This window comes from Aulostomus chinensis, chromosome 21 (genome assembly GCF_037954235.1).
Source record: "Aulostomus chinensis isolate RoL2024-O1b breed Wild chromosome 21, RoL_Achi_v1.0, whole genome shotgun sequence".
Taxonomy (NCBI): domain Eukaryota; kingdom Metazoa; phylum Chordata; class Actinopteri; order Syngnathiformes; family Aulostomidae; genus Aulostomus; species Aulostomus chinensis.
In genome coordinates, this window is record NC_141340.1 from 19,076,872 (window position 1) to 19,087,500 (window position 10,629).

The 10,629-nt window shown below is 43.6% G+C and overlaps 3 protein-coding genes across 3 annotated transcripts in view; 1 reads left to right on the plus strand and 2 right to left on the minus strand.

The window, feature by feature from the left end:
* The window catches only part of LOC147241938 (uncharacterized), a 179,576-nt gene that overhangs the window by 45,445 nt on the left and 123,502 nt on the right, over positions 1-10,629 (plus strand). The gene's annotated exons all lie outside the window — the stretch shown is intronic.
* Positions 4,357-5,357, minus strand: LOC147241942 (uncharacterized). The gene is made up of 2 exons (XM_086192315.1): positions 4,660-5,357; positions 4,357-4,576 (listed from the first exon to the last, which is right to left on the minus strand). Exons 1-2 carry the CDS (start codon positions 5,178-5,180, stop codon positions 4,357-4,359), a joined length of 741 nt encoding a protein of 246 aa, XP_086048441.1. The 5' UTR covers positions 5,181-5,357.
* LOC147241943 (uncharacterized) overlaps positions 8,006-10,629 on the minus strand; it is a 4,558-nt gene continuing 1,934 nt past the window's right edge. Inside the window, exons 7-11 of the mRNA XM_086192316.1 lie at positions 10,516-10,536; positions 10,000-10,171; positions 9,518-9,633; positions 9,249-9,420; positions 8,006-8,684 (exon numbers count right to left, since the gene is read on the minus strand). Of these exons, the coding sequence (XP_086048442.1) occupies positions 8,531-8,684; positions 9,249-9,420; positions 9,518-9,633; positions 10,000-10,171; positions 10,516-10,536 (635 nt within the window). The 3' untranslated portion in view covers positions 8,006-8,530. The remainder of the gene's footprint in view (positions 8,685-9,248; positions 9,421-9,517; positions 9,634-9,999; positions 10,172-10,515; positions 10,537-10,629) is intronic.

Sequence of the window (10,629 nt, forward strand, 5' to 3'; positions counted from 1 at the left end):
ACAATTTTTATATATATATATATAAATAAAAATTGTTGATGATTGGATGAATACATTTTATTTCCTCATTTTTTTGTATTGTTGAGGTTTCGTTTCCTGCAGTCCAACAGCATTTCAATCAAACATGCAGCTTTCAAAAAACCCAAACATACAAGGCCAATTCTAAGATGACCCTCGTTGATTTCTTCCACCTCCTTCATAATAGAACACACTACCACTCATGTGCTGTTGCTACTGCAGGTTTTGCTTTCCCTTCCATGTCGTGTCAAAAAGCAAAAACAGACACTGGTCATGGTGCTCCTGGTTTACTGGGATGGGGTTCGATTCCCTACAGTGTCCTGCTGGCTGTTTGGCATTGACGTGAAAGGGTGCAGCTTCCCCTTCATCATTGTACCGACTGTTACTGACTCCCACAACATCGGCTGAGGTTTTCCACACTTACCAATATCTACAAATTTGATCAGGTTAAAACTTTATAACTTTTATAACTAACAATTTTTATATCTCAACCAGTAGGTCCAGCAATAAAACTCGCAAGGCACCACATTCACCAGTAGCAATACTGGTGAATCCCATTCTCTGATGCTATATGTGATTGTGAGAAAAGACCTGATGAAATATCCAGCATTAGAGTTTGCATCCATCATCTCAAAGTTGCAGGAAATGATGGTATACTTGTGGCTCACAACAAGCCCAACATTTAATGCAAATTCAGGCAATCCCCGCGAATTCTGCACGCCAAGCGATTTCATCCAATCACTTGTGATGTCGTTATTTACACTTCCTGTTTCTACTGGCGAACGCGCTAACTTGTGTGAGAAGGAAATATGTCGCATTTGCCTATGAACAGCACCGCTCAGGGCCGAGCTCTCTACATGAAAGTGGTGGTAAATTGTTTTGTTCCCCCTGCATGAACATTGTGGTTGAACCCCAACAGAAGTCATCAATTTTTCCCTGCAGCATTTTATATTTTTTTTCATGAATGCTCAAAACACAGGGTTCAAATCAATCAGCTGCACACACAAATATTGGGGTGTTTTGTGAGGAGGGAGGGCTCAGAATTGATAAGGTGTTTTACTGTAAAGGTTGTAAAAGAGCGACACGTCCTTGTTCATGCACCTGTGAAATGCCAAAGTTCCACTGGGACACAAGGATGAGGTGGTCCAAAGTGAAAGTCAACTCACATGCGTGGACTTTATGTCTGATTCTTTTGAATCTCATATTTTATTGTATAAACACCTTGGTGCTTGTATTTTTTTTTGTTTTAAATTTAGCTCTAATGTCCATTGGGACTCAAGGAGGAACCGAAACGCTATCAGAGGTCAAAGGTCACCGTCACTTGATGATTTTTTTTTTGTGTCAAATATAGAACAAACATCCACTGGGACTCAAAGATGATCTTAAAAAAATAAATACGGTGGTCAAAGGTCAAAAACACTCATGACGGGGACACATCCTGAAGGCATACCTCTACACCTGCGATGTAGTATTACAGTATTACTGACTTGCAGGATTTGTATTTTCTTAACATACAGTATAGCCGACAAAATCTTCTAATACAAACATAACTCTCAGCACTTTGAGCAGAAATCAGCAGAGTTAGATTCGCTATTGTCGAATGTAACAAATAAGAGCAACTGTGTTTTCGACATTGCTACAAAAATAGGTTCTTGTGCCTTCTCTGGTTCGTTGTTGTCGCGGAAACGCACAACGAAAAAATGGTTACATGGCCATTTCCTAATTGCCAAGCAGCCACATATGCATGCTGACCTGTACACCTGGGAAACTGCACAACAGCAGCTCCCTGCTGGGTTTCATCAAGAGGTATGGATGAGGTAGGACACAAATTAGCACATGCTCCGTGAAAAACAGGAGGATCCTCGAAATGCCATGACAGATGGTGACCCTTGTCCTTTCTGCCAGTGTCTCTACTCTTACAAAAACTATTGTTGGATTAACAAGACTTGCAACCTCTGATTAAATAAATGTTATGCTGGAAGCGAATGCGGCACGAGTCAATGAGGGGATATTTATCGAGAACTGTGCTCCATTTTTTCAGTGTTGAACAGTCAAATTGTTGCAGCCAAGGGCCATACGGATCTTTTGTGCAGGAATATGAGGGCTAATCATGGAAATACGGGACTCGTGCACGTATTTGAAGTCTTTACTGTTTAGAGGCAAAAAAAAATATTGAAGTATAAAATGGAAAGTGATAGAATAATCACCTCACTTTAGATAGGTAGACTGTGGGAGAGGGTATGACTGATGTATCGAACACTTTGAAACAATGAGTTCATAAAAAGAGATGCACGAGCCGCTGCAAAGTTACAGTGCTGCTTCACCTCTCTGTACTCACTTATCAGAAAAAGTCTGCTCCTGATGGTAATCTGTGACAGGCTACCAAACCGTATTACCTGGCACAAAAAAAAAGAGTGATGTGATGTTCCTGCAGCTTGTAAGGCTGTCAGGCAGGTTGAGTGCTGGACGTTTCCACAGAGCAAGAACGAGCCACACTATGGAAAACATCGGCTGCACACTCACAGGACAGCCTGAAGCTCAGGTTGAAAATTAAAGGGAGAGGAAATGACATGATATACAAGAAAATGTGGTATTCTTACTAGGTGGCAGGTGTATTGATGTATACAGAATATATATCTGGTTAGAAAACGCTTCCAACCATACATTTTCACTCTAGATAGCCACATCACGAGTGTTCCAGCACCAGACATGGTAAACAAACATCGGCCGGTCAGAAGAGAAAAGCTACCACAATTCTAAAGGCATGTTTACCTGTCCGGGGTCTGTGGTGTCAAAATAAACTGTTCAAGTGTGGCATTTGTTACCTTTTCAACCCTGGTAGAGTGCCACTCATAGCTCCTCCCCCTCGTCGTTTTACAGTGTCATATTCATGTTTGATCAACTTTTTTTTGGTTCATTTCCTGTATTTATCCAGTTTCCTCTCACACCTCTGTACCCGGGTTCCCTTGGACCAAGAGCAGTCCAGTCAAACCCACCAGGGTTCGTTGAGAGAAAAGCATCTACTGGAAATTCAAGGTGTTTGAGGGAACCTTTCACATCTGACTTTTAATTTGGATCCGAATCATAAGTTCAGGTGTAAAAGCTCCCCTGGACCAAACAAGTGGATCATGTGACCGGCTCAGAGAGAGGGGCGGGGGAGAAGGTGCTTTTATTCAAAGTCACACTGCAACTGCATGAGCAGGAGTAAAAAAGTGTTAACGACGCTTTTTTGCGATTGGACAGTTTCACAGGGTATCAGTGGAAAGGGAAGGTGTGATTACAATCCCAGGTGTGTCGGGAGTGAGAGGTGAACAGGTCAATGCAGCAAAAAAGGAAAAAAAAGTGATAAAAAGCTCCAAATGAAATGTCCCTGTCCTGTAGTTTGAGACTCTGAGGGAGACAAATGGAAAAAAAAAATGCTAATATGTTGCTACTCTTAAAAACGTACACACTTAAGGCTCATTTCGTCTGCTTATTTATGATTTTGCCCTGTGTGTGTGTGTGTGTGTGTGTATTTTTTTTTTAAAAGAATGGACTGATCTGATAAAAAGTTCTCGAGAAGTAAAGACCTTGTTTTGACCTTCTCCGCCAGATCAGTGTCTCTTGGTGGATGGGGATGCTGTGACTCCCGAACAACAGTGATCAGGTTTCTGATTTCAGACGCCAGCTATAGGTATATTAGCTGAAATTGTATCAAATTTTGAGGAAGAATTATCTTGATGTAGAACCATCTATGGTGATGAAATGTGTCCTCTGTACCTCTGGACCCTCTCTCTGTCCCTAGGTTACAATAACTGGCTGTGTGTGTGTGTGTGTGTGTCTGTGTGTGTGTGTGCGTGCATGTGTTTTTGATATCTGGAAGAGTGATTGTAAATATGACTTTCCGGAATGTGAACCTTATTTTTTGGTTAGATTTAATTTGTCTGTATAATCCCATGTGGGATGGGTCATGCCAATGTTCAGACACGAAAATAAAATATTCACTCATTCATTCATTCGTATAGATGATGCTGTTTCACAGAGAAGAGAGAGAGCATACTTTGAGGGATTTGATAGAAGAAAGGAGAACACCAACAATGATGATCCAAACAATAACACCGGTAACTATTGTCACCTTGAAATGCATAAAAAATAGCAGCAACAACACAGATTAACATGGCAGTGAAGCCAGCATACAGGACGAGACTTCAAGTCCTCTCTGCTGTCTTGTCAAGTCCTGTATGTGTCGGATTTTGTGAAATTCGGCCTTGTTGTTTTTGAGCGATCCTGATAAAAAGTTAAGAGGCAGGTCAACACCACAACTTCAATAAAAGGCAGTTTTAACAGATGGGTTCTAAGTCAGACTGTCAAGTATGCGGAGGCAGAGTGCAGTGTTCCCTGCTGGGGGTCAGAGGCCGTCCAGCCCAAAATCCATCCTATGATGATCAAATCAAGATGGAATTGCTGGTGGGAGGAGGCTGGTGCTGCAGCTTCCATATCCCTGCCCAGTATGTATGTCTGAAGCACATACATACGCGACCCAGGCCTCACCCTCTGCCTCTTCACCCACTGCACATAACTGCAGACAGCGAGACCAAAAACAGTCAAGGCCTGGCCGTCCCGTCACTTGAACTGGACGCACCTCAAGAGAGCAACACTTACGATCTCCTTTTGCCAAGGGGGGAGTCGTACACGTCCCGCGGGGTCACCCCGGAGTGAGCGCCAAAACCCACGACGGCCCCATCCATGCTTCGCACCGAGGAGTGCCCCTCGCACATCCTACGCCCCTCGATGGTGGCGGCCGTTTCTGGGAAGAGACGAGCGTAGGAGGCGAGGGCGTCCTTGTTTCCGGCCAGGAGCGACTCGCTGTCCCTCTCCTGCAGGTGAGCAACCAGAAGGCTGCTGGCGTAGCCCACGTCGTTGCTCAGGAGCCACTTGAACGTCTGCCCCTGGTATTTGCCAAACTGGAGCTCGATCTCACTGAGCACCAGCTGGAAGCAACCAGGGTCACCTCCGGCCTGGAGCACACGGGTCTTCGCCTCCTCCCTCACCAGGTCGGGCTTCTTGACCTGCGTGACCTTCGCTTTCCCAGCTTGGGCCAGCCATCTCGCTGCAGGCATTGGAGCCAGGGTGAGCTCGCTGGACGTAGCTCCGTGAAATCGGAATACGGGTTTGTAATCCATTATGCAAAGAGTCACGCAAAACACCCTCTTTTAGCATGACGCCTGTAATCAAACGCACGCACGCGGGCGCGCGCACACACACACGCACAAGCACAAACTACAGAAAATGCACTCTTTGCCACACAGCGCCTGCCTCATTCATTCCTTCAAGTATAATGAGCAATGTATATTCATCAACAGATTAAAAAAAAAAAAAAAAATATATATATATATATATATATATATATATATATATAAATAATTAAATATAGCGGAACTGTTGGCGTCCATGGCGGCGGAAAACGCCGTACTTCCGTCCACGTTAAGACACACAAACGGGAGCTACACGTTCGGACACGACACCGACATAAATATGTGGTGTTTATTGCTTCAAGAAGGACGTTTGCATGGAACCGATAACAAGTCTCATTTTTTTTTTCCATTCCTGCGTTTGTGCAAACGTACAGCGCGAAGTCCGCTCGCAGAAGCCGCAAAGCTCCAAACAGTCTCAAGAAATAACAACGCCAAGTAGTTCGTCATTCGGTGTGAAAAAGTGCAAACAGTCGCAAGAAATATCAAGGAGAAGACACCACAAAGTCCGTCATTCGGCGTGGTAAAGTTTTTGTGAAGTTTCTGGTCTTTGTAGGGCAAGGAAGAGCGCAGCGAGGCTTACCTGTCGGAGTCGCAGAAGAACAGTGACGGAAAACGCCGAGCGCACCAGGAAAAAGGTAGCCGGATGCCGTCGACCAATCAAATCATCTGCTGGCTAAAGCGAGCCGCCGATTGGCTGGCTGCTAAATTGGACTCTTTGTTGGACTGGAGTGCTGAAGAACGCGATCCCGGAGGCGCATAAGCCAGGGATTGATCACCCCGGTCAGGTTGCCTTGGCTGAGGGGGTCTGATGTTGAAAGACCTGAAACCCCCAATGATCCCAGGATACAACATCACTGATGATGTGTCCTTGCGTATCCGCAAGATGTATCTTTGAACAGTAGTTCTGCTGATCACTCTGTGCTCTCCTCTCATGTGGCGCACGCAGCGAGCTCGCATGAGTGGTATGAAGACGCCACGCCATTCTTTTTTTGTGTATTTAGTTTACTCAGATTAGTGTTTATTTATTGCAGGAGCCGCGGTGTAAGATTGCTGGGAGGTACAGTGGATATCGCAAGGCCCTAAAGAAACACTGCTGCTTTGCCACGATCGGATTCTGCCTGTGTTTTGCCTTGCCACCGTGGTCCACGCTTGGCTGAAGTTCACGCCAGCCACGTGGTGTCTCACACCTACACCTGTCATCTGTTGCTGTGGGTTCTGGCTGGTGCAGTCCAATTCCCATAATTTATATGTGTGGTTAAAGGTGGTTAGTTTTCATTTGTCTGTTTGATTAACTTATCTTTTGTCATATTTCATTCAGTGAGGACTTTTTTTTGATAAATTAACTCATTTATTTTCTTCATTTCAGTTATCTTGTGTTCAATCAGTGAATTACCATTTTCTTTTTTGTTATTGGGTTGTTTGATTTCAGTATCGCTTCCTTTGAGTGGCTTGATTTGATTAGTTTCATTCTGTTTTGTGGGTATTTTGTGATTGATTAGTCAATTACTTTATCATTTCATTCCAGTTATTTTGCGTAGTCTATATCTACTTTGTTTGACCATATCTTGTAGGCCATATTGTTTTGAGTAGTGTTAAAAATTATTTTGATTTCATTTATATATCCTGAGTTCAATTAGTAATTTAAGTAATTTTGTTTGGGATCTTCCCATCAATATAGTTTGGTTTTCTCCTTATTTCCCCAGGAGCTGAAGGCCCCAAAGGTGGTGGAACGGGTGTCGCAGGTGGTGGGATCCCCTTCCCGTGTCCTGTGTTGTTCACCCCCCGTTTGGTTTGTGCACTTAAATAACACTTGTGAGTGTGTGTATGAACTGCATTTTCTGTGTGATAGTGCCACGTGTGTATGGGGTGACCTTTTTTTTGGGCTCCCAAATTGCCCTCGCGGCCCAGTCCACCCTGGTAGCCTCAGCTCTGAGCGGCTTCCCTATTTCCCCTCTCCTTGCCCAGTGTCTTGTATGGAGTTTTAAACGTGATCTAAATTTTAAAGTATTATAACAAATAAAACTTTTTTTTTTGTACCTGAACCACGTCTCCTGCTTTCAGGGTTAACGAACCGGAGTGCCTTAACTCTGATATTATAGTATTTAAATTCCCTGGGTGAAACTCCCAGGGTGGCGTTGTCTTGTTTAATTTTTTTTTACTGTGATTTGCCTTTGACTAGTACCCCCCGCTCGCCACAACATGTTTTTGTTTGTTTAAAAAAAATGAAACTTTGAGCCTTATGGTTGGATGTATCAAATTGAAACTCACATATGGAAATTGATATTTGAGAAAAAAATGTTAGTTTGTTCAGAAGGACCATTAAAGGCTCCAATTTCTGAGAATTGGAATTTTCTGTCAATTATTTCATAGTTCAGGCTTTACAGGGCTAATTATCTGATGATGTGCTTATTGTACCTGCCCTAGTGGGTGTATCTTGTTTCGTGCTTTACACGTTTTCACTAGCAGGAATCATTAACATAATGTAATGTGTAGCTGCTTTGAAGTAGACTCTTGGTGCATGTTTATGTCATTCCTGGACAGTCTGGAAAAGCTGCCAGTCGACGCAAGAGCTTCAGTGTTTGCAGGGTACATTTAGCTCAAGGGAGAGAAATGCAAAGACACAAGACAAAATCCTCAGCATGAACATTTCTTTGTATTCGCAGAAGGTATTCCAGAGACAATCCAAGGACAGCGCAGGATTAAGTCAATATACAAATGAGACAACAATGATTCTTTTCATCATGATTAACAATCCACCGTTCTACTTAGCAAACAGCACCTCAACATTAATCAGCAGAAAATGCCCCTGAGATTAAAAAAATAACTATTTCTCTGGAAACATGTTTTTAAGACATTCATCAGTTTTCATATCACAAGTCACAGGTCCAGCAGATGAGTGTTCTGAAGTTAATCCAACTTGGACTGAAATCCCAACAAGGTCTACTGCTATTTCCAAATCCCACTAAGGCACAAGATTTCCTGCAGGCTAATTGTGGGTTATAATCCCGTTAACGTTCCCGCTAATGTCCCAAATCACATCACAATCTTCGTCAAAACAATCACAACTTATTTTGAAAACTGTGCAGCTTTATTCTAATTATGAATTCTACAGAATTTTAACTTGAATGTTAGATTTCACTTGGATTCAAAGTTCCATGCTATTCCCAGAACCCCAAACATGCTGTTTACCTTAATGCCCTTATGAATAGGTTTGATTACTGTAGATCATAGGAAGAGGAAACATAAGTAATAGCAATGAAGTCCCCGAGGATCTGAATTTATGATTTCTCTTGGAGTCTTGGTGTCTTCATGGAGCTGGTGGCAGCAGCACTCATGGGGCACTGGCATCCAAAGCGGACTTTGTAGTCATAACACCTTATTCCCGGCTGTTGATCGTCATGCCAACAGACCAGCCCCTCAGTTGAACTGAAGCTGGAAAAGTGTTTAAGCTAGTTAGTCATTGGTGCACTCGTCTTCTCTGAAACGCACACACCTTGCAGTGTTTTCTGATTTCTGTTTCACGAAGAAACAGTGAAAATTTGAAAAAAATTCCCTGAATGTAAGCCACCTCAGTTCCATTAACATCCTGGACTTTCCTTCCTCCCTAACATCAACCTGGGCTCCATGAATCCTGTAGTTACCGTGCACCACACTCACTTTGCCGGATGGGTTCACCAGATAGTCCTTAGCCACTGAATCAGACTCAGCACTGTTGTTAGATGGTTTTGCCTTCCATGCTGACAAGCAACTCATGATCACTTTAGATTTTTGTCAGACCTGGACGTAGTTAAATGTTTACGTCTTCTCTCCCATTGGCCCTTCAAAGAGTTGGCCTTCTTCTGATCAGATGGTGTATTTTATTCTATCAGGTTCCTAAGAGTTGAAACTTACCATGATGAAAGGCATTGATTAGCTGAGGGCGACTACAGGTCTGTGATTAGATATACAGTGCTGATGACGCTGAAGTCAGTACTGTTTTCCAACAAGTCAACTTACTGTTTGAAGCTCTGGTTTGTCCGTCCAGCTGGGGTTCCGTCAACAGTCATGGCTTTGATTTCCTGAGGGCTGTCACAGATTTCTCCAGGATACTTGTCCTGCAGCACACTCAAACGCTCCCTGTCCCCTCTTCCATCAGGATCATCTGAGTCGTACCAGTTGGTCCAGCACACTAGACAGAAACCAAACAAGAGGATGGAACCTAACTTCGTCTACTACTAATTAAACACAAATTATTTAGTGATGCTTCAAAGGATTCATGTACTCACAATTCCCTTCTCTGCAGCAGAAGTTGCGTGGGCACTGGAAGCGAACTTTATAATCACTGCAGCGTCCCGGCTTCTGGTCAGAGTTTCTACAGATGAATCCAGTGGTTGTGTCAGATCTGCAGAAGGAACCAAAGTTCAGTCAGGACGGTTGATGGACTGACAACTCTGCTGTCTGAGGGGTTTGGCCTGATGTTTTTAGGGTAATAACCAGCTGTTTTATCTTCCACCAAAAAAGTCCGAACTGTGACATGAAGCGGTCAGTAAGGACCTGTGATTTAGTGCGCTGTCTTGCTGCTGCTGTCTGCTAGGATACGGCTGTGACCCATTTGCTTTAGCAGCTCACTGCTTATGCATGAGGTCGTGCTGGTGATACCCAGCAGGGGTACAATAACAAAGACTCAGAAACATAAGAGATGCATTTGCATACTTTCTGAGGTAAAGTGGTCAGAAAAGCATCAATTCACAGTGCATTCAGTACTCACGCGTCAATCGTGTCCCCTGTTGTATCAACGCTGGCCCCAGATGTAGTTTGGACCTCAATCTGAAGGGGAGTCTCACAGATTTTCCCAGGATATTCTTGATGGAGAAATGCAAGAGTCTCAAAGTCTCCCCGTCTATTTGGGTTGTCTCGATCAAACCATTTAGTCCAGCATTCTGGGAGGGGGGAGAAGTAGAAATACAAGTTTGAGATCAGCCGAAGATTACATGGCATAGGAGATGCTGAGGGCACGAGCTACGCCTGGCCTGTGGGCCACATCCAGCTCTTCGGGTGTCCTCCGTATGTCTGAGTTTGATTTCAGTCTGCCTGCAAACACTTTTAGTGTCATGTTTGTGTGGAGGGAGATGAAGCAGTAATTGGGGATGTCGAAATGAAAGTGGCCGTCGTTCTGAAGAGCTTCTTTGCCTTCAGAGAGGTCAGTATTTTCATGAAGGCAGGCAGATTCAAATCTATCCATCCATCATCTAAGCTATCAGCATGATAGAAACAGTCTACTTACCAGCATCCGACTCAGAAGCTCCTGCATGAGAAAACATGAATCAGAAGATGAGTGATAAAGTTCATGGGACCATCAGTTGAACAGTCTTCACTCAGAGCTCATGAACATCAGTGA

Coding starts and splice junctions, on each gene's coding strand:
- LOC147241942 (XM_086192315.1), bottom strand. CDS start 5,180: ATGGATTACAAACCCGTATTCCGATTTCACGGAGCTACGTCCAGCGAG. Junction 4,577..4,659: donor CCCCTTGGCAAAAGGAGATC/GTAAGTGTTGCT, acceptor CGCTGTCTGCAG/TTATGTGCAGTGGGTGAAGA.